The 24926-nt window shown below is 37.7% G+C and overlaps 1 protein-coding gene across 1 annotated transcript; it reads left to right on the top strand.

Annotated features, from left to right (window-relative positions):
* Positions 1-5108: 5108 nt before the first annotated feature.
* cavin2b (caveolae associated protein 2b) lies at positions 5109-23364 on the top strand. Its single transcript, XM_073852313.1, has 2 exons — positions 5109-5917; positions 20689-23364. Exons 1-2 carry the CDS (start codon positions 5369-5371, stop codon positions 21565-21567), a joined length of 1428 nt encoding a protein of 475 aa, XP_073708414.1. The 5' UTR covers positions 5109-5368; the 3' UTR covers positions 21568-23364.
* Positions 23365-24926: the final 1562 nt, after the last annotated feature.

The following is a 24926-nucleotide window of genomic DNA, read 5'->3' as shown; positions in this document are numbered from 1 at the left end:
GAGGTCTGCTTCTGGGGTTAATTCAAGATGAGGGGAGGGGTGGGTTCGGTCTTCAAGAAAGAAAAACTGTAAAGCAGGGATCATAGGGGTCGAAGTCAGAAAGAGAGGGAAAAATTTGAGAAAAAGAGAGAATAGAAAGTTGTTAATAATGAATGTATCCAAGGCAAACAGAACAAAGTCAGTTTATGATAGATCAATAATGCTAAGATTGACTTTAGACACAGGGCTTGATCAAAAAAAAAAAAGATAAGGGGTGCTTTGTTTTTATCATATGTTTAGTTATTTATTGATTGTGTCCTAAAAATGGAAAAATATAAAATATCTAAATATATAACCTTGTTGTTAAATGGCACCTATATGACCCTTTTTACAAGATGTAATATAAGCCTCATGTGTCTCCAGAATGTGTCTGTGAAGTTTCATTTTAAAACACCCTATAGATCAGGAGTTCTCAACTCTGGACCTCGAGGTCCATTTTCCTGCAGAGTTTAGCTCCAACCCTAATCAAACACACCTGAACAAGCTAATCAAGCTCTTCATCATTACTAGAAAGTTACAGGCAGGTAAGTTTGATCAAGGTTGGATGTAAACTCTGCAGGAAAGTGGACCTCGAGGGCCAGAGTTGAGAACCTCTGCTATAGATAATGTATTATATCATTTTGAAAATGCCTATTTTAAAAACAGAAACATGCTGTTTTTATGCATGTCTCTTTAAATGCAAATGAGCTCCTGCTCCCCGCCCCCTTTTCCAGAATAGAGCTGTGCATTTACAGCTTGTGCCTCAGATGCTCTGCCAAAAAAACATTTGTTTGGTTTTGATTATGTCTATCACACTGAAATCATGCGTTTTAAAGCCATATGTGACCCTGGACCACAAAACCAGTCATAAGGTTAAATTTTACAAAACTGAGATATATGCATCATATGAAAGCTCAATAAATAAGCTTTCTATTGATGTATTGTTTGTTAGGATAGGACAATATTTGGCCGAGATACATCTATTTGAAAATCTGAAATCTAAGGGTGCAAAAAATCTAAATACTGAGAAAATTACCTTTAAAGTTGTCCAAATTAAGTTCTTAACAATGCATATTACTAATCAAAAATTACATTTTGATAGGTTTACAGTAGGAATTTTACAAAAAATCTTCATGGAACATGATCTTTACTTAATTTCCTAATGATTTTTGACATAAAAGAAAAATCAATAATTTTGACCCATACATTGTATTTTTGGCTATTGCTACAAATATACCCCAGCGACTTAAAACTGGTTTTGTGGTCCAGGGTCACATATCAGTTTGAACTTCTGATATACTTCTGATATTTCTAAACGCACACATCCGAAGCTCACGCACAAGAATGCAGCTGTCCCACGGCATGTAAGTACTAAACTAAGTTCTCTTTCATGTCTTATTGTGCTTAAACTGTCAAATGCACACAAGTTTATGTTAAAAACACACAAGTTACAAAAACACAGTCGGTTATGTTTGTAAAGGTAAACAGCTGAGAAAGTTGCATGTTTATAGATCTGTGTATTAAGTGACAGCAGCATAATATACAGTACCTACTGCTGTCTACGCTGTTAATATGCCTCAAACAATAAAACAAAAACAGAAAATCACTTACTGTTATGGACTGAATAATATCTGTAGCTTTAATAAGAAGACATTTTGTACTTGAATACTGCTTTTAAATGCTCTGGCAGCTTACAAAAAAATCAGCAATTTGTACAAACACTGCACAGCAATACAACTTATGTTATGAAAATACTCAATATGTATCCATAGTTTTAGGTTTTGACAGCTATTTGCAAAATATTTATAAAAAATTTAAATAGTGAGATTTGTGGGGTTTGACCACCCACTGAAAAGCACAAGATATTCTCTGTTAATTTTACCAATAAAACAAAAAATCAATTGAGATTCGGGGGTTATTGGGTGTGGTCACATTATTTGGCACCTATTGAAAGCAGCCATGGCTTTTAGAGACCAGGGCAACAAGTAAACTGTCACACTAAATAAGACATAAGGGCATAATGGACATGCAAAGCACCTTTTAATTTTCCACATTTGTCACAGCAGAATATATCATGTTTAGTGCGGGCTGAGAAACTTCACACAAAATTTACAACTCACTTACAGTACAACTCTAGGAAGCTCTACAGCTGAAATAGGGCCCATGAAGAAAGCGAAGATGATAGAATGGCAAGTCAAAGCCTGTTTTCAGAAACAGCATGCAGTAAAAACCAATGAGCAGAATCTTAAAATGGTACAATGAAATTAGGCTTCCACAAAAGGGCACTTGGACCAATAAGGATGAGGGGTGGGCATTAAGTCACAATTCTAGAGTTGTTCACATGAGACTTAGGTGTCTCAGCAAAAGTGTAAGAATTAGAAAAAGTCTGAAGCACTTAGAAACTGTTTAAATGTTAACTGATGGCTAATTGTTTCATTAGAGCAGTTGGGAAACTCTGGGGAAGAATTCAAGAATAGGGAAGATTTAGCATATCTTCTATTTTTGATGAGGGATTTTAACATTTTTTGCACTTTCGAAGATGCTCATAACTATGAAAGCCCATTTCCACAACAAAATGAAAAAGGTTATTGTGGATTTTTATATGACAATTCTGATTTTGTTTTTTCTCAAAATTGTGATATAAGCTTGCAATCAAGTTATAAAGTCAGAATTGCGTGACGTAACTCACAATTGTGAGTTAGAAACTCAAATTTGGACTTTTTTCTCAGAATGTGTGATATAAACTCACAATTGCAAAAAATAAAGATAAAAACATTTTTTTCTTACATACACTTCAAATGGTTTTTCACAGTAATTCCATAGAAGAACCATTTTTGGTTCCACAAAGAATCATTCAGTCAAAGGTTTTTTAAAGAACCATCTCTTTCTTACCTTTTTACAATCTGAAGAATTTATAATTCTTCAGATGTAAAAGGTTCTTTATGGAACCATTTGGACAAAAAGGTTCTTCTATGGCATCGTGAAGCACCTTTATTTTTACGAGTGTATGCGAGTTTGTATCTTGCAATTCTGACTTTTTTCTTCCAATTGCGAGTTTATATCTTGCAATTGTGAGGGGTTTTTTTAATTGTGAGATAAAGTCGCAATTGCAGGTTATAAAGTCTAATTTTAATGAGAAAAGGAAACTGATATGTTCTCAGAATGTCACAATTCTAGCTTAATAACTTCCAGTTGTGTTATAAAGTCAGAATTGCCTTTTTTATTAATCTAGTGGTGAAACAGGCTTCAATACATTACAGTTTATTTGATGGTTGAGTTAAAAAATAAAAACATTGTAATACTTATATGTAGTGTGCATTGTGCCTCAGTAATCAGTATCTTCATACATTTCTAGCCTCATTCTTGGCCAAATTGTTTCAATCCTTTCAATAAACTTTGTATTTAACCTGGAACATTTCTAAAATGTGAAGTCTGTTGTGTGGGTTATTTGGTTGATAACACCACTGACTCTGGTGATACACATGCTTCTTTTTAAACATAAGTTGGGTAATTTTATGTTGTTTACTTCCTCAGCTCCCAGTTTTTGCACAATGCCACATTATTAAATTACATCACAATTTGGCACTTCATTTTGGGATGATTTCAAAGTATCTTCCTAAATGCTTCAAGAACTCATAAATACTCTTTGACTCCCGCTGAGTAAAAGGGGAGTTCACATATACTGAACTTGGGTCACTGTAAAAGTTTCCAAGGAAGCAGCTGCGGAATTCCTGACAATCTGGTCTTGTTTGTGCTTCACTTGTGCTCTGAGGTTGCAATTACATAGCGTTTTCTCTAGGGGGCGACAAGTCATTTCTAAAAGATATGCAACCTGAGCCATATGCCTTCAAGTCTTTGAAGATATTCCCATACAAAACAAGAGATCAGGATGCAAGTTCCCCGGAATGAAAACAATGGAGATAAAAATTTGATAAGGCTGGAATCCCCACCCTTCTAATGTACTCCTAACAGACAGGATTGTATTTCTCATCCTGTCTCTACTTTAGTTTCATTTAAATGCATGCCAAACTACTATTTGCTAACTAAGGAAAAGTTCTAAATCACCATGTTATTTACTACCATGTGAGGCTGGCGCTATACAAGCACATACATGCCTGTCAACTCTTAAACATTTAAAACACACAATATGAACTCTTGCCAAAATGCATGTGCCTGTATGCTATGATAATGTTTTATGTAATCTATCCAAGCATGTAAAGTATCCCCAGAGCAGAGGTCAGAGGTCCATGATTGGACTCTTTTCCGCTCTCAGAAGTCTGTGTTTCCACAGCCATTGCCCTACAAAGGAAAACGGAGGGAAAATGACATCATGGAGGCACGTAAAACAATGCAGAAAGAAGGAAATGGGAGCAATTAAGACATTCTATGTTTGCGTGTATAAGAGGCAAACACCCAAGAAAATGACAAGGAGGTTTCACAAGTTTTAAGATTTCATGCTTGCAGTGTTTTTACTGTTCACTCCATTTCCTTGCATAGTGAAATGTAAACGCAAAGTTTTCCAGTTTCGCCATGCTCCTGCTAAGGCTGCAGGCAGGAAAAATGACTCCACTCACACGGCCTGAGAACTGTTTGTGTGACATTTTTTCCAGAATAAACTTCGAACGGCTACAACAATATAAATGACTCTTACAAAATAAGTACGGCAAACATATACACACACATTCTTGTATGCATCTACCCACACAGAAAACTCCTCTGAAGTGTTGCTTAGCAAATCGTATTTAAATAGAAAACAGACACCTTTGTTCTATCCTCCTTTCTGTATCTCTTTCACCCTCTCTCTCTTTATTCACAGATGAGCTCATTCTTCAAACATGACTCTTAATATACTATTGCTCTCTTCAATATAAACAGAACAAAACCCAGAGAACCAGAGAAAGAGTTAGGGGGAGGTTCTACATGTGGAGAGAGTTGCTCATGTTCCACCGTACACACCCACATGCTCGCACTTGACACATGCAAACACATAACTCCCTCAGCAATGGGCCAGGCTAGCTGCTATGGAAACCAAGCTCCGCCCCCATAGGGTGTGGACAGGCTTTTTAAGCTGTGGGGAAGCCTCTACACGGCTCTTCCAATCGCACCAGAGAGGGAGGGAGAGACAGAGAGAGAGGAAAGAGTGAGAGTGTGGCTATCTTCAAAAAGGGGTGGGAACGTCAAACCTGGAAGCTGAAAAGTTATTCCCAAGCCTGTAAACAAGAATCAAAGCTGTACGAACGTGGTGGCACTAAACCAACTCAGAGGGGAGCAAGACCAGCTCACTTAAAGGTGAAGAACAAGACCGTTTTCTCAAGTAAAGTCATCTGTCGAGACCAAGATCAGCCTCAGAATGGGAGAAGATGCAGTGCAAGCGGAGAGGAGCAGCATGGCCAGCACACATGAGAACCAGGAGCTGGTGGTGCCAAGCCCCAGCCCCACTCAGTCTTCACCCACACACAGCCTCTCACAGCTGGGCAACGTCGCAACCAACGCCCCTAGTGGAGAACCTAGCAGCCCAGGGCCTCTGTCTGGAGGCACTCTCCCCAGAGATGGAGCTTCACCAACAGGTCAAGTGAATGCCATCACTGTCTTGACACTTCTAGATAAGCTGGTGAACATGCTGGACACGGTGCAAGAGAACCAGCACAAGATGGAGATGAGACAAGTCGATATAGAGGGGGCAGTGAGGGGCATCCAGAACGACATGACCAAGCTCTCCAAGAGCCACACTTCCACCTCCAACACGGTTAGCAAACTTCTGGAGAAGAGTCGCAAGGTCAGCGTCCACATGAAGGAGGTCAAGGACAAGATGGATAAACAAGGCGTCCAGGTGAAGAAATTGGAGGCTAATCATGCTCAGCTGATCAAGAGGAACAACTTCAAAGTGCTCATCTTCCAGGTAAATCTACAGTGTGTGTGTGTGTGTGTGTGTGTGTGTGTAATGCGGTGGGGTATTTGATGTGCTCAGGTGAGGACACTAAATGATTGCATTGTGCGGGTGGTCATCGCTGCATGACGGTGTGCACTCAACTGTCTTCAACTCTGATAACAATATCTTGCACAGTTGAGTAGAGTCTAATGAATCTAAATGTCATTTGACTAAATGAAAAACAGATCACACGCCTCCCTCAGGGTGGGTCTATTTCAGAAGCAGGGGAGAAAGGTTGTAGTTCAGAGTGTAAAGATGAAAGCAATGTCTGAGAGGGTGTGATAGGTCATTGTGAGGTGGAATGGAAGCAAGTACTAGGTGGTCGCCTCTTATCTCGGTCTCTAATGGCTATTGCTTTGGGGTCAAAAGCTCAGACAACACTACTCAAACTTTCAAGAGTTTCTGGGATGTTAGAGTACCTGAAAGCAGAACTCCTTGCAATTTCTGTACTTGACTCAAAGTATTAACCTCTCTAGAATTTCATACACCCCTATATTTCAGAATGAAAATCAGTAGGAATCCAAACTAAAAGAGGGCTAGAGAACTCGAGAGAGAGACTCAATAGGGGAGGCTTGTTTTGAAGCTTAGCCAAAAGCTATTATTTAAAGCACAATAGCCTTGAATAGAAGGTGTGTCCAGAGATCAGCTACAGTGCAGCGTAATGCGTATCCTGTTGTCAGAAGAACCGTGCTGAAATGTGCTATGCTACACTGGCTAGCCGCTGTTTACTGCAAGACCTACAATCAACCGAATGACTCAGTGATTCCGAAGTCAGAGCGCGCTGAGAGAGGCCTTCCATTTTCCCCTCTTTCCTCCCAGCTGTGTGGTTACTGCAGAAGTACATGAAGTAGAGAATGAGGGTCTAGTGAAATATTTTTTAGAAAGTCAACTTTCCATGTGCAAAGAGAGGGTTTAAACTAAGATTTCATAGTGTGCCGTCCCAGACAGAGTGCTGTTTGTTAAAGCTGGCCAAAAATGTTGTGTGTGTATGTTGCTATGGCACCTACCTTGTTTACTGGCAGGGAAATCCGCTCGGAGGGTATGATAGTTGAGCTTTTCCTCTTTGTCCTAATTATTCCGGGCTCATTACTTGCAGAAAGGGATTTGGTTTGCTGTGTTTCATTTCTTAAGCATTCGCAAAGCAGTCCAGACATGTCTGGTCAGTATCTGAGCGAATGTGTTTAATGTAGCCATGGGGTTCTTGTGGTCTCCTGATCTGTCCCGCATCATAGTTAGCATGGGTGGGACCGTGGTGGAATCGGGGGTTCCAAAAGTTTGTAATTTCAAACAAACATTCTTGCTGCATGTCCCTTCTGCCTTCCCTTGAGGGTTGCCTGGGTTTGTTTCTAAGGAATGATAGGATCTGACCAGTACTGCAAGTATCCTCAGCTCATTAAACAAACACAACTTCTGCAGGGGAAGCAAAAACTTTGTCCAAGTCACTTCTGCCCACATTTATATACAATTGTCCACGACTAAAGAAGCTTGACAAAAATTTAAAAGGACTTTCGGGTGAAGTCTTTGTGGTTTTATAAGTCAACAAATGGTCTGTTTGTCTTTTAACATTCTTAGTTTTATTTCCTCATCTCCGTAGCTACATTCAGGTGTACACCACACCCTGCCTGCCTGTTTTTCACTTTTATCTTCCCCTGCTGCTGTTGGATTAGGGGTTCTTGGCTCCCCCCTTAGGCGGACTTGCAGGCGGGAGAGAGAACGCTGTTCTTGCATAAGCAGAAATTCTGGCTCAAATGCTCACATTCCATAGGCGGAGCGAGTCTCTCCCATTTTAAAAATGATATAAATAGGCCAGAACCACAATCAATTAGAACTCCATGAGACTTGGATCAAGACACTGGTCGTCACAGCCATAAAAGAGAAAAGGAGGACAGAGCTTGTGAAGTTCGTAAGCTTATGAGGAGACTTCCTGGATTTAGTCAAACATCATTCCATTTGCAATTCTTTTGCATGATGCAACGTTCAATGAACACGTTTAACTAATTGTCCCCGTGTTTCTCAAAACTTAGCATATGGAATGTGTTATTGCTGCACAACGTCTCCAAGTTCTCATTACTTTCAGTGCACAATGCTTCAATTTTCATCATGCTGAAAGCCAAAAACAAAGTGTAGGAATATTTTTACAACTAGCCCTTCACTATCACCTAATAAGGCTATCTGTGCCTCTCCAGAGAGAGAGAGAGAGAGAGAGAGAGAGGGAGAAAGGGAGAGAGGGGGAAAAAGTGTGTAAGAAGGCCTGTAGGAAGAGAGAAGGGAGACAAGAGTGTTTGTTTTCCGTTGTCCATCAAAAAGGCATTATCTCTCTCCAACTTGGCTTACTGTTCCCACTGGTGCATTGGGGGTAAGATGAAAATGATACAAGATGAAAAAAGAGCTTCAGTGCAACTGAAGAATTACAACATAGCTGTTGCTTAGTTACATTGCTAAACAAAACAACATTGCTAAAAACACACAATTTTTTTTATTTATTATTAGTAGTTTATTTATTTACAAGGTGACAAAGGGATAGTTCACCCAAAAATAAAAATTCCATCATTAATTATTAATTATTATTCCCTTATGTTGTTCCAAACCTGTAAGACCTTCGTTCATCTTCAACACACAAATAAAGATATTTTTGATGGAATACAAGAGCTTTCTGACCCTGTTCAAGGCTCAGAATGGAAGAACATTGTTAAGATAGTCCATGTGACATCAGTGGTTCAACTGTAATGTTACAAGAATACTTTTTGTGTGCAAAGAAAAAAAAATTAAGACTTTATTTAACAATTTCTTCTCTTCCCTGTCAGTTCACAACAGTACCACAACTCATGCAAATTGTTGAATAAAGTTGTTGTTGTTTTTTTTTGCACAAAAAAAGATTCTTGTAGCTTTTTAAAATTAAGGTAGAACCACTGATGTCACATGGACTATTTTATTAATGTCTTTACTACCTTTCTGGGCCTATGAGGTAGTTCTGTTGCTGTTATGCATGGTGATAAAGCTCTCAGATTTCATCAAAAATATCTTACTTTGTGTTCCAAACATGAACGAATGTCTTACAGGTTTGGAATGATATGAAGGTGAGTAATTAATGACAGAGTTTTCATGTTTTGGTAAAATATCACTTTAAAATTTATTCCAAAGAAACAAATCGTCAAAAAAAAATAAATAAATAAATAAAATAAAATAAAAAACACTAAATCGAATTGCATTGTGATGAAATAACAAAACTGTAACTGTAAAAAAAAAAAAAAAAAAAAAAAGCACAAGCAAATACTTTCAACCCTAGCGGGTAGATGGCATCGGGGTCCAACCTGCTCCATTCCACTGTACGGGGTCAAATACTGGATGAGCATGTGAAATGTGTAATATGAGAGGGATTTGACATGTTTATGCACATAAGACCAGTAACAACTACTACTGTAGGTGCTCATAAGAATCACTTGTTTTGGGAATCAAGTTACACTCGTCTTTTTGATACACTAAAAAGACTCATACAAGTCCTTTGTTTGTTAAATAGACTATATTCATGATTAAAAGAACAAAAATCTATATTTCCTTTACACTAATGCACTGAGTCTTACTAGTTTCAAAATAGTCAGCAGACATAAAATTATAAAACTCATTGTAGCATTTACTCTGTACATTTAAACACACAGCATGTTTGTACATATTCTGACAGCTGTCTGATATACTGCCCGCAGCTGCTCACTCCCTTTTTTTTAACTGCCACAGTGAAATCAAATGAAATGCAAACACATCATTTAAATTCATATTTGACAATCAAATCAAAATTGAGCACAAGCATACTGAACATTTATACACAAATGAAGAAAAGTAAAAAACACAGAAGCACCTGTGATAGCGTCATGTGCTAAATACTAAAGTATTAAAGCAGATGAGGGCAAGTGATACAGTATATTCACAATGTCTGACAGAATTGTAAGGATAACACTGGCTGGGCCTTCCTGAGCTAGACATATACTGTAATTATCTACAAAAACAGACATCCTTTTGGACTAGGGTTATGAAAGCTGACAGATATCTAGCTCTTTGGTCCTATCTAAATACACACACACATACATATAGACACACACTGAAGAGACAAAAGCTGTTATTGTGTGTGTGTCCCGTGACAGGGAGCAGTGCCAGCACACAGAGAGAAAACTATACACACTCACAATGCCATGGGAACTCATGGGGGCATACATGCTGGGACAAACCAGGACTACACATCGATTACAAAGGAAACTGCAACAAAGCCATGCCCTTTCACACTGATCTTTCATCAACCTCCTCTTTCAGAATAAAGGTTAAGTAATAAGTAAACACATTGACTTTGATTCACATCAGGGTCCTGATTATCCTTTTGCAATAATGACTCACTGACTAAACATTATTCCATTATATTATGTGAGGGGGAAAGCCTGAATGCAAAATTCTGCAATTAACCAATCAGAAACAAGTATATACAAGAGCTATGTAATATAATAAAGGGGACACTGGATGTAAAATTCACTTGGTGTTTGCATGTAAATATGTCTATATATGTAAATAGGTCTACAATGATAAAAATCCATTCATGTCTTTTTTTATTTTAAATCCCCCAAAAACCTAAACAATCTTAATTATTAAGCCATTTTGATATCCTGAGCAGTATGACATCATACTGTTCAAGCCCCGCCCATGACTGCTGACGGACTGTGCCATATTAGAATATTTTCTGCCCTCAGCCAGTTCTACGCTGTCCGCCATTTTCTCTGCATTCGAGTAGCTGTAACGACAACAATTTCTTGTAAGCAGTGCAGGTGTTTTGTAGTTGGATTTAAAAGTAAACATAAGAGTCTTGATTTTCTCCCAATATCAGAGTTACTGATGGGACACAGTGGATAAGTTTTGTTTTTGACAGTAACGCACCATGGAATACACAAAAAAAAAATGAAAGAGAGGGGCAGGGTAAGCAGTAGCTCATTATCATTTAAAGAGGCATGCACGAAACAGATCGCTGTGAACAGAGCTGTTTTTGCCAAGGTACACGACCACTGAGGAATTTTAACCAAAGTATTTTACAGACATTTCATGAAGACCCTAAAGAATCACTCAAACTTGTGGAAAATGTTGATCCTATGGCCCCTTTAAGCAATTTTTAAACTTAAGCATAAAATTTTGAGTTAAAACCAAAACTACCATTAAAACTAAACCTACCACTTAAAGGATTAGTTCACTTCCAGAACAAAAATGTACAGATAATGTACTCACGCCCTTGTCATCCAAGCTGTTCATGTCTTTCTTTCTTTAGTCGTAAAGAAATAGTTTTTTGAGGAAAACATTTAAGGATTTCTCTCCATATAATGGACTTCTATGGTGCCCCCAAGTTTGAACTTCCAAAATGCAGTTTAAACACAGCTTCAAAGGGCTCTAAACGATCACAGCCGAGAAAGAAGGGTCTTATCTAGTGAAACGATCGGTTATTTTTGAAACAGATTGACAATTTATAACTTTTTAATCCTAAATGCTCATCTTGTTTCGTCTCTGTGATGCGCATGTTTTCTTCCCCAACTTCAAAATTATCCTACATCACTGCAGAAGTACCGACCCAGTGTTTACAAAGTGAACATACAAAGAAGATCAAATGCCCTTCACGAAAAAAAGGTAAACCACTGTTGTAGGACGATTTTAAAGTTGAAGACAAAAATGAGACGGAAGTTTTCGACATACCCTAACTGTATTGACCCGGATTTCACAGAGTACGCATGCTCATTGCAGAGACAAGACGAGCATTTGCGGTTAAAAAGTATATACATCGTCTGGGATCATTTAGAGCCCTTTGAAGCTGCGTTTAAACTGCATTTTGGAAGTTCAAACTCGGGGGCATCATACATATCAATTATATGGAGAGAAATCCTAAAATGTTTTCCTCAAAAAGCATAATTTCTTCACGACTGAATAAAGAAAGACATTATCGTCTTGCATAACAAGGGGGTGAGTACATTATCTGTAAATTTTTGTTCTGGAAGTGAACTAATCCTTTAAATGTTCAATATGTGATGTGACATATTATGCAACATGTCATATTATAATATGTGTTTGAGGAACTTCTGGAATTAAGTTAAAGCTCATGATAGAATACTGTGATTGTTAATGTGACTGTGCTCATAATCAGAGTAACTATAATTGCAGTAAAACATTACATGTATAGGCATAGGACAAAATCAAATTTCTCATACTTAGTGAATAATTATAATGTAGCATGTTTGAAGAGGTTTGCTCATGTCATGAAAACATCTTAATCCATGTTAATTCTTTACTCTGATTGCTGCCAATTATCAGACTGATGGTGTACATGTAAACGTGGCCATTGTTGCTTTAAGTTTTTTCCAGGGCTGATTTTTTTTTTAGAATGAAGCCCTCTTCCACTCAGCTGTCCCTCCCCATCCTGCTCCAACTATTTAGTTCTGCCTGACTTCTTACACATGCGAAAACACATACACACCCATACACGTTTTTTTGCCCACATAGACAGTGTTAAATCTCTAAAGCTACAACTAACAAGCTACAGTACAAGTTACACATATTGTATAGTTGTTCAAAATGACCTACCTAGCTATAAAGAGCTATAAATCCCCATTACACACACACACACACACACACACACACACACACACACACACACACACACACACACACACACACACACACACACACAGGAAAAAAAGCATCACAATAATCCAGAAGTGATATATGCAACTCTAATCCATCATTTAACATCTTGTGAAGTGAAAAACTGTGTTTGTAATAAATAAATTCATTATTAAGACCATTGCTTTAGAGTCCATAATCCATAATACACTTCTTCCAGTGGAAAAGTCCTTCCCCTGTTGTCATCTCACATCAAAATACACTGACATTTTTGTTTAGAAACAGAAATCCACATTTTCACTTGTAAACAGTGTTTAAGCTGTCCACATTTCTCTGCTGATTCACACAAGACAACTTTTTTCACTGGAGAAAGCAATACTATGAAATAATAATACGAAAGAAATGTCTTACAAGGAACATGTCTTGATGGATTTGTTTCTTACAAACACACACCTTTTTGAATTTGCAAGATGTTAACTGATGGACTGAAGTGGTGTAGGTTATTTGTGGAATACTGTGATGTTTTTAATAAGCTGTTTAGACTTTCATTCGGACGGCACCCATTCACTGCAGTGGATCCATTGGTGAGCAAGTGATGTAATGCGGAATTTCTCCAAATCTTTTCCAATGGTGAAACAAACTCATGTACATCTTGAATGGCTTAAGAGTAAATTTTAATTTTTGGCTGAACTATTTCTTTAATTAAAGGCATCCAATGAACTAATTAGCTTAACCGTTATGGTACAAAAATTTTTTTTTTTAAATAAGTTTGTAGTTACGCAACTTTTAATTAGTTCTTACCCAACACTCCAAACAAATATTCCTCTCTTCTCTCGCTTTCACTGTGTTCCACAGATCCATGTGTATTTTTGATAGAGACAGAGAATATATGTGACCCTGGACCACAAAACCAGTCTTAAGTCGCTGGGGTATATTTGTAGCAATAGCCAAAAATTATTGATTTTTCTTTTATGCCAAAAATCATTAGGAAATTAAGTAAAGATCATGTTCCATGAAGACTTTTTGTAAAATTCCTACTGTAAATATATCTAAATTTAATTTTTGATTAGTAATATGCATTGTAAAGAACCTAATTTGGACAACTTTAAAGGTGATTTTCTCAGTATTTTGATTTTTTTGCACCCTCAGATTCCAGATTTTCAAATAGACGTATCTCGGCCAAATATTGTCCTATCCTAACAAACCATACATCAATATAAAGCTTATTTATTGAGCTTTCATATGATGTATACATCTCAGTTTTGTCAAATTTAAACTTATGACTGGTTTTGTGGTCCAGGGTCACATATATGTGCCTATATTTTGCATGTGACGCATCAGAGAACATGGACAAGTGTATGAGGTTAAACAGCTGCTTCCTGTCAAATGTGATGTTAATGGGTGGTAGGAAGGGGAATGTAAGCATTACAATTTTTCAGAGAATTACAGGGGTTGGAGGTCCCACTGCATCGCTAACGATAAAAACATACCATGATCTTAAATCCTCCACCATCCACAACACCTTCAAACACAGCCACCTACAACTCTCTCTCTCTACTCTCCACACCCCACCCCAGAGCAAATATTTACCCCCAATCCTTCATAAGTAGGCCTCAAGTTGACACGCAAGTTAAGTGTGTTTAGAACATGAAGTGAATATTGGGAAAACAACTGGACAGCGTCTCTGATAACGCTATAACTGACAGCAAAGAGAGAAGAGAAGCATGGTACGGAGAGGTGCCTGCACTTTTGTGTGTGTGTGTGTGTGTGTGTGTGTGTGTGTGTGTGTGTGTGTGTGTGTGTATATATCTAGTTGACGTACACTAACCAACTGTCAAGCGATTAGACACATCTATATATTAAATATGTAATATACAAATAGATTTACAGGAATTACATACATTTTATTTTATCCCAGGATAATATTTGGTGCCTTTTGTTGTCTTGAACAACCTTTAGAACTATAAGAAACTTTAAGTATTATGGCAAGGAGGGAAAAAGTAATGCAGGCATTTATGTGTCTATTAGGACTACATCTGGTCAAATGAACGTCAAATAAAACCCAGACTTTTTTCTTGCACAAAGAGTGCACAAAGCATGCATTGTATGCAATGACTCATTCGCACAGTGTTTACTAAAACATTCTCTCTGAAAATGGATTCCTTTAACAACCATAAAATGTAACAGAAACTCTATTTGCCCCTTGTGAGATCTTCTTATATTTGCGTGCATATATGAGAAAACATATATCAACTCGGCTATCCTAAGCGCTGCATTGCCTTAGGCAAGAGGGACCGGTTTAGTACGCAAATGAATCAAACCTAGAGTATCATTTGACAGGCTGCTCACCATGAGGTAATCATGCTCCTCAGTGACAAAAACATTTGTTAAGAAAGTTGAAAAAATTCTAACAGCTAGAATATGAAGACAATGCAGATGCAGATGCAGAAGAGGTTACAGTCATTTACAAGTCATTTCCAGATCTCATACCTAAAAGGCAGAATGCATGGAATGAACTGTTTGGCTCCCTACTGAGAAAACAACAGGAACTTGTGTCTCTGGAGGCCATAAGGAGGAATTCTTTAACCTGTTTGCAGCTGCTCTTTTTGTATTTAATGCTTAATTCAAGGGGGGTGTGTTACTTTGCGTTTTTGCCATCAGCATCTAAAGTCATTTCAAATGCACAGGTTCCGAAGACAAGCCTGAACCTGGTTAACCAGGTTAAGTCAAGAGAAACTGTTCACTTTAAACAGTGCAATTACGCAAGCTGCTGTCAGACATATCAAAATGTCGACACAACACTCTCTTTCTTGTACACTTTCCTACATGCTGGGGATTTGTGAGTTACTGGCATTGCTGTATAATCTACAGTTACAACTAAAAAGTGATTGACTGACTGTTGATAGACACTCTTCTTGCCACACAGGCTAGTCCAGTGACTTAGCACCTTTTTCCCCTTACCTTTTCAAATTTGAGTTACTGTTTGCCACTTATTATCTCGAGGACAATACTTGAAAACATGCAAATACAAACAAATTTAAATGAATAACAATATCAGAGGCATCCAGACAACACAGCAACTACAGTTGAACTCGAAGGTTTTCATACACCTTGCAGAATCTGCAAAATGTTAATTATTTTACCAAAATAAGAGGGATCATACAAAATTCATGTTTTTTTTATTTAGTACTGACCTGAATAAGACATTTCACATAAAAGACGTTTACATATAGTCCACAAGAGGAAATAATAGATGAATTTATAAAAATGACCCTGTTCAAAACTTTACATACACTTGATTCTTAATACTGTGTTGTTATCTGAATGATCCACAGCCGTGTTTTCCTTTTGTTCATGAGTCCCTTGTTTGTCCTGAACAGTTAAATTGCCTGCTGTTCTTCAGAAATTTTTTTTTTAGCATTTTGTGTCTTTTCATAGTGAGGGACTCATATTAATCTCTTACAGAAGGTTCAAACGCTCACTGATGCTTAAGAAGGAAACACGATTCAAGTGCCTGGGGTTTAAACTTTTTGAATTTAAAGATCAGGGTAAATTTTACTTATTTTGTCTTCTAGGAAAAATGTAAGTATCTTCTGTAGCTTCTGAAGGGCAGTACAAAAAAAAAAAAAAAAGATATTTAGGCAAAATAAGAAATATTTACACATTTTCATTCTGTTCAAAAGTTTTAACCCCCTGTGTTACTTACTGAGTCGTGATTACTTTTGGAGCATCAGTGAGTGTTTGAACCTTCTGTAATAGTTGCATATAAGTGCCTCAGATGTCCTCAGTGTGAAAAGATGGTCCTCAAGATCAGTCATTGTTGAAAAGGCTTCGAATACACAAAAATGCTGAAAAACCAAAGAATTTGTGGGACCTCACGGATTTTTCTGAAGAAAAACATGCAGGTTTGACTGTTCAGAACAAACAAGGGACTCATGAACAACTATCACTAAACAAGAAAAAAACACGGCTGTTGATCATTCAGGTAACAACACAGTATTAAGAAAATTTTGAATGGGGTCATTTTATTTTTTTCCCTTGTGGACTATATGTAAACGTCTTTTATGCGAAGTATCTTACTCAGATAACTCAAATAACATGCATTTTGTATGATCCCTCTTATTTTGGTAAAATAAATACATTTTGCAGATTCTGCAAGGTGTATGTAAACTTTTGTCTTCCGCTGTATATAAATTGTGCCATAGAACCCATTTCTAAAGCTTTGCTAAATATATACATAATTAAATACTACAAAAAAAGTTTTTTTAATTTTTTTATGAATCTTAATGGTGAATTTCTTATTTCTAAATTATTAATTAAATGTTAAGTTATTGCCTTAATATATGTACATGATATGAAGAATGATTCTATTTTAATAATGTTTACAGAAACAAACTGTCACTGTGCAACGGTTTAAGTGGTTCTTAAACAGCCTCGTTTTGTGGTGAAATGTGACCTGGTAGTTTTTTAATAGGTTTAAAAATTACGCATGATATTACTATTATTTCTAAATATGACCCTGAAGGAGGACAACTTGTGTTTAGTTGTTCTTGCAATGGTTACAATTTGAACTTGGTGCTATAAATGAATTGCATTCATTCTTGTCTAATTCATAATCTGTTGGAGCTTAAAAGCAAATTTGCTGTGCCAAATATCACAGACAATATCACTGTATCACTTTGTGTATCTGTTCTTTTCTTTTTTCCAGCTGATTTTTTTCAGAACTTCCCCTCCTTAAACGCTAAAGTGAAACACTTAATTTCCCTTAGATTCCCAAAATGTTATCATTCGGCATCTCTACATCAATTTTTTGATGTTTAATTTTAAACATAATCAGGAGGTTCATGAAAAACTTCTCCTTGCCAAAAACCACCTCTAACAATCCCATCACAACAAAAAGAGACTTAAACAAAGCAGCTGGAGGTAAACAATACAACCTACATACAACACTTTGCTTTCATGATCCTTAAAGGCAAATATGGCCAAAGTTATGTCACACCGTGTTTATAGCTCCAAGCATCCAAGTTTACTAATTGGCAACTCTGATCAGAGACTGATGGAACATGGAAATTCTGTGTTAAAGTTTGCAGGGAGTTGGCCAGATTCATTTCAAAACAGTGCCAGCAATATCATACCAATACCTTTGATCCATATTTGCGGTCCAAAGTAAAGCTCTTTCGTGGTGGACAGATCTGCTAAATCCCAAAAGCGCTATTTCACCCCTGATTTAGCGTGTTGCATATATCCACAGGGATTACCGTCAGTCATTATGTGCCTTTTTTGTTAGTTCTGTTCTGTTAGGTTAAACCAATTCCTTAACTTTGACAGGCCAAACCCGCATTCCCTCCTTGCACACAGAGACCTTCAGAGGCCAGAGTTACAACAGGGGGTTCAGAGGGGATCACAACCTTTCTATCATGAACATTAAGGCCCTTTGCAGTTAGTATAACAAGATAAGAAGCATCAAGGCATGTTCAAATTCAATGTTTGCGTAACATTCTACTAAGCTACACCTTCATCTGTTTGCTTTTCAAAGGCAGCTTAGATGTATCTTGCTTATTATATCTAAATTCTGTATGTGTATGTGCATTTTGGCGATTGATAGAAAGAATAAAACAAAACCTGATTGAGCAATTATGATCATTTAAACGAATGTAAATTCAAATGTCCATGGTGTTGTTTTTACTGAGAAACAAGCAACAGTGTTGTTTGCATAAGAACAACTATTTAAAAATCATAATTGATCCTTAGAGAAAATATATGCCCAAATAAGGGGGTATTTGCATTCATATACGCTTGTGTGTGCTTACATTTCAGACGGTATGAAAACAGTACAGTTAAAGTGATTAACTGGGAGGTTTCCTACGTGACATGACCTCATCCGTATCAGCATTTAGAGCCTTATCGCTAAGAGAGAGGCTCTCAGGCTCTCCTGCGCATTTCTAACATGCCATGGAACTTTGATGGGTTGGGGGCCAATAGGGCTTCTGTCCAGGTGTCCCTATTGCTCCACTCCACCCCAAATGCTTCCTGACCCTCATCCTACTCCCTTTCAAAGTTTTACACCAGACTTCCCTGCTTTCTGCTTTCTCTCTTTTTCCACTTGCCCTGCTCTCCCTCTTTTTCAGTTCTGGCTGTCCTCCAAAACTCAGTGGAAACTCTGATAGGAGTAGTGTAGGGTCATGCCTGGCCTTCCTTCCTATCGTCTCACTATTCTTCAGCCTTTATGATTGTCTCCAGAAGGGAAAAGAAAGTTCGGTACACAATGTTTCACACAACAGATGTTCTTGCCCCCTTGTGTCATTTTAAAAAAGCATGCATCCACACTACACATCTTCACTGCATATAGTAATTCATATCACAAGCTGAGCAGAATGACCTTGGTGAAGTCTGCAACATTTGTATAATCTTTTAAAAGACAAATTCTGGAAACTATTACAAAAGTTCATGATGCGGTGACGGTTCTTCGACAGCAGGCTGTACTTCTAAACCTATTCATACTGACCTCTGCACCACAGATAAACCTCTGGCTGAAGTTATCCTGTTACATTTTAAGTAGTTTCTTTTTTCCCACAGTAATTTTGATCTGACCAGGATACTGACTTTTAGAGATGTTTCAGACAACCAGAGACACTTGCTTCTCTTTTTTAGACTCAAGTAATTAGCTTCAAAGCCAGGGGTGCCCAAACTTGGCCCTGAAGGGCCAGTGTCCTGCAAATTTTAGCTCCAACCCCAATTAAACACACCTGAACTAGCTAATCAAGCTCTTACTATGCATGCTAGAAACTTCCCGACATCTGTTGAGGCAAGTTGGAGCTAAACTCTGCAGGACACCTGCCCTCCAGGACCAAGTTTGGGCACTACTGTTCTAAGCTGTAGACCTCACTATAAAGCCCATACCCTTTTTTTTTAACTCACAAATCAGGGCTGCATTTTCCAAAAGTATTGTGAGCCGAGGTACATCATAGACCCATTGCCACCAATGGAGCTACGATCAACTTAGGCTTTACCGTGTCTACACCAGATGCGACCGGCGCAACACAACAAATCCCAGACAGTAAACTGCTGCCTGCATTCTATTTATGACATGCTCACACAAATTTTAAAAGATTTGCAACGGTCACTTTGTCACGTCCAGTGTAGACAGACTTTAGCTGTGGCGGTGTAGACATAGTGTTATGATTCTTTTGGGAAACACAACTCAGAGCTGACAAGAATCAAAGTGGTAGAGAGGTATGGGGCGGGATCAGGAAAGGTCCTCAAGTGGGATTCGAACTCGGGACACCATAGCGCAAGGCGCTATATGTCGCTGCGCTGCCCACAAAGCTAACGGCGCAGACTGCTTTTACCCTTTTCTAAAGTGCATTTTGATTATCTTAAGACCATCTGAAAGGAATTAATAGAGTACGCTGTTATGTAGAAACTGCTGAAGATATCTCCCACAAACACATGACTACTCTATGTATCATCAGCATTCTTACACTCCAGTTGTCTAGACAACCAAATACAAATCTTGTAGGCAGCAATTTCTGCACTGACTTGTATTCCTCTGTGGCATTCGGACGTGGGGAAACCATTGCCAAGTTTTTGCCATCTAAGAATTCTGAGTATCAATATTGTCAGAATTGTGTATTAAGAGCAATCATATGTGACCACTAAACCAGTCTTAAGTAGCACGGGTATATTTGTAGCAATAGCCAAAAATACATTGTATGGGTCAAAATTATCGTTTTTTTCTTTTATGGCAAAAATCATTAGGATACTAAATAAAGATCATGTTCCATGAAGATATTTTGTAAATTTCCTACCGTAAATATATCAAAACTTAAATTTTGATTAGTAATATGCATTGCTAAGAACTGATTTTCACATTGTTGCATATCGGCCAAATATTGTCCTATCCTAACAAACCATACATCAATGGAAAGTGTATTTATTAAGCTTTCAAATGTTTCTCAGTTCCTAATTTTAAAAAAACGGACCGTTATGACTAGCTTTGTGGTCCAGGGTCACGTGTGGTTTGATGAACTGATGTGTATCTGATGAAATAATATGGTATGTGAACTAAATAATTTAGTAGATCTTTTTTATTTTTTCTTGTGCAGGAGGAAAATGAAATCCCTTCAAGTGTCTTTGTGAAGGAACCTGAACCATTACCTGAAGTGGAGGAGGAGACCCCGGCCATTGATGCCAACCGTTCTCAAGAGGAGGGCCTTCAGACCATTGCCCTCTCCTCAGATGAGGAGCAGGCACCAGAAGATGACGAGGATGAAATTTTGGCCGCTTTGGACCTCGAGAGTGAAAGCAGAGTTGAAAAATCTCGAGCTGAGAAGATCAAGCGCTCCAGTCTGAAGAAAGTGGACAGCCTGAAGAAAGCTTTCTCCAGGCAGAACATCGAGAAGAAGATGAACAAGTTCAGCACCAAGATTGTGTCCCCAGAGAAGCGTGAGAAAATCAAGAAGAGTCTGACACCAAACCACCAGAAGAACCCTAGTGCCAAGAGCTCCTCTTTCAAGGTCTCTCCTCTCACTTTCAACATCAAGAAGAACCGCAGTGGTGAAGCCGAACCAGAGGCTGAGGGCTCAGCTCAATCTGAGAGTGCTATTGCCTCCATCGAACTGGCCCCGATTGAGAGTCCAACTGAGGACCTGTCTTTCAAAGAGGTCCACTCCCAACTTGCACCAGCACAGGAAGAAGTAAAAGCAGCTGTGGAAGCAATGGAGAAAGATGAGGTGCCTAACTTTCTGAATGGCACAGCCGAGGTTGAGCTGTCCATCACAGAAGATGTAAGCGAGGAATATGCTCTTTCTGCGACCCTGCCCCAGGATTCCTCCAAGATAGAGGTGTCCCACAATGCCTTACAGGGAGAGGATGAAGAGGAAGAAGAGGAGGAAAAGGCAAGAGAAAGTGTGCAGAGTGAAGACAGCCCTCTAGCAGAAGCTGCAGGCCAAGCAGAGGGTTTTGCTGTAGGACAAGCATCCTAATGTCCTGACCCTCCATTCCAGCCCCTGGACACCCTCCTAAGATGAGAAAACACTCTCTCCCTTATCAGTGCCAGCCATCCCTGCCATGAACCCAGACATCTGCCCTATCCTCAAAGAATACAGACTTACAATACAGGCTATTAAGGCAAAATTCCTGAACTATATGACATTTGCTTAAAAATCTCATCTCGCTGTTGTCCCTAGTCTTTCAGCAGAAATGAATGTGAAATCAGTCTAATCCAACAGTCTGTTACAGACCATCCGCTTGTGAGAAACCCACTCCAGCTGGTATAACTGCACACTCTGTTTTCCTCTGGTGGTGCCTACCTGTCAGCTGAGAAGGCTGGCAAAGGAAAACAAACCGCTAACAGCCAAGGGAATCAATGGGCGCCAAGTGCACTCCATCTATCCCATGGACATTTTTTTAACAATAGCTTGGTTTTCATCCAATTCATTTCTTCTGGAACAGCCTGTGCACAGCTGAAAGTGATATTGATTTCATGCAACCTAGATTATTTCCAATCTTTGTCCAATTTGGTTTGGTTTTTGAGATTAAACAGCAAAATATATTGTGACACGTGTTTGTCAGAAATGTGTAATGTACTCAATTTTACATTTTGGTTTTAATCAAGTCACACTATGTATACTGTGAATTCATAAATACAGAGACCAAAAGATGTGAGAAAGCTAGTTGGGAAGTGTATTGTCCTAAACTAAACTAAAAATATCATTTCTGAATTGTAGAATTTTGCTTTATAGTGACTAATAAACATTTACATAACCTTTTTCTGGAATCTGGAATACAGTTTACATGGGGGATCCTGGTCTTCCCTGAGCTTCACATATGTCTCGGACCATAGTCAGAAAGCATTCCTGCTTTTGATATACAGCTCTTTTCAGAGACCATTTCTCAAGCACCCGTTGGCATGATGCTGGCTGAGAAACAGGCACTGTGAGGCCAGTTTAGATTACAGGCATATTTCTGAAAGTGATGAAGGAGACGATCAGCCCAGTTAGAGGCAAATAAGCCAGAGAAGTGTGGAGATCTGAAAAAGTACAAAAAGGAGTGTGGAGTGTTGAACTGAAGTTTTGAAATGTGAGAACTGACTAACACCAAGGGCAAGTACCCTCATCATTTTAGAATACATACAATTTACTAATATTTGTGCACACTTCAGCACAGCTATCATGCAAACCCAAAAATAGAACAATAGTGCTGTTAGAGGATCAAGTGAAAAATGAGACACAGCACTGACAAATTACCAATTAGAGTACTTTTTCCGGAAAGTTCGGTCCATAATATAAAACAACAATAAAGTAACATTTAAGTAGTTCGAAATCTATCTTTGTGTTTGTGATTAATTGTTGCTTTCTGCACAATGCAAGTTATTAGAGCATATTATTCATTTCAGTATTCCAGTGCTGAACAAAAACATTAAAGTGTGTATCTTTGCTTTGGGTGGATGTCTCTTTCAGTTGTGAAAAGGGATGAGGTTTACTTCTTTTGAGTCTTTAAAAATATAACAAACTTTAACTCATTTTTGCTGATGCTTGTAATCCCTAATCTGTATTTTCTGCATATTCTTTAAGATGTTAATTGCGTCGATGACTTTATAATATATTAGAGAGCTATATGTTGTCTTGGTTATCATATTTTAACATTATGATTCACGCCAAAGAAAAGGCTCAGTTACAGCAGAGACCTCATAACGTTTCTGTGACACCTGTTTACCAATTGTTATTGAAGCACGCTCTGTTCAAATTATTCTTTTAATGCAAATAAAATGTTGGATCATGCCTTTTTGTGTCTATCTTGTTCCTTGGAATCTTTGGTATGCTTTTTTAAAGTCCTTTTAAAGCTTTTTCATTTGACAGACTCTAAACTCTAACCTCAATACATTTTTAAACAGTACATGTTCAGCCAAATCTAAATACATCGATATACAGTTGAGGTCAAAAGTTTGCATACACCTTTGCAGAATCTGCAAAATTTTAATTATTTTACCAAAATAAGAGGGATCATACAAAATTCATGTTATTTTTTATTTATTACTGACCTGAATAAGATATTTAAATATAAATGTTTTACAAAAGACGTTTAAATATAGTCCACAAGAGAAAGTAATTTTTTATGAAAAATTACCCTATTCAAAAGTCTACATGTGTTTGATTCTTAATACTGTGTTGTTATCTGAATGATCCATAGCTGTGTTTTGTTTTTGTTTTTGTTTTCTTCTTGTGATTATTGTTGATGAGTCTCTTGTTTGTCCTGAACAGCTAAACTGCCCGCTGTTCTTCAGAAAAATCCTTTAGGTCCCACAAATCTTTTGGTTTTTCATCTTTTTTGTGTATTTGAACCCTTTTCAACAATGATTATATGATTTTAAGATCCATCTTTTTACACTAAGGACAACAACGGGGTGCATATGCAACTATTACAGAAGGTTTAAACATTCACTGATGCTTCAGAAGGAAACACAATGCATTAAGAGCCGGGGGGTAAAAACTTTTTGAATTTGAAGATCAGGGTAAATTTAACTAATTTGTCTTCTAGGAAACATGTAGATACCTTCTGTAGCTTCTGAAGGGCAGTACTAAATGAAAAAAGGTATTTAGTTGAAATTAAAAAAAGGCTACACATCCTCATTCTGTTCTTAATGGATAGGTTTTTCCTTCAGGAGCATCAGTGAGTGTTTGAACCTTCTGTAATAGTTGCATATGAGTCCCTCAATTGTCCTCCGTGTGAAAAGATGGATCTTAAAATCACACAGTCATTGATGGAAAGGGTTCAAATACAAACAAGTCATGACAAATCAGTCATGAACAACTTCCACTACACAAATAAACAACAACAACAACAACAAAAACAGCTGTGGATCAGTAAGGTAACAACACAGTGTTATTTAAGAATCAATATGTAAACTTTTAAACAGGGTCATTTTTACAAATTCAACTATTATTTTTTCTTTCGTGCTATATGTAAACGTCTTTTATGTGATATATCTTAATCAGGTCAGTACTAAATAAAAATAGCATGCATTTTGTATAATCCCTCTTGTTTTGGTAAAATAATTAACATTGTGAAGATTCTGTAAGGTGTATGTAAACTTTTGTTCTCATAAGCATCTAATATGAACCTGACATGAATTAAGTGAAGTTACAAACACATTAGTAATGAAAATGTTTCGTACCTGCATTTTCAAAGTAATTTGTTGATTTAAAACAGTGCATTTAGGATATCTGTTTTAGAATATTCATATTAACTATTTTTTTCTCATGTCAAGGACAGGTTTGTGTAATCTCTTGCACCATGTTTCAACGTGAAGAGTGGTTAAATCAAATCACACCCTTTATGACAA

This window comes from Garra rufa, chromosome 12 (assembly GCF_049309525.1).
Source record: "Garra rufa chromosome 12, GarRuf1.0, whole genome shotgun sequence".
NCBI lineage: Eukaryota > Metazoa > Chordata > Actinopteri > Cypriniformes > Cyprinidae > Garra > Garra rufa.
This window is presented reverse-complemented; position numbering and strand designations above follow the sequence as displayed.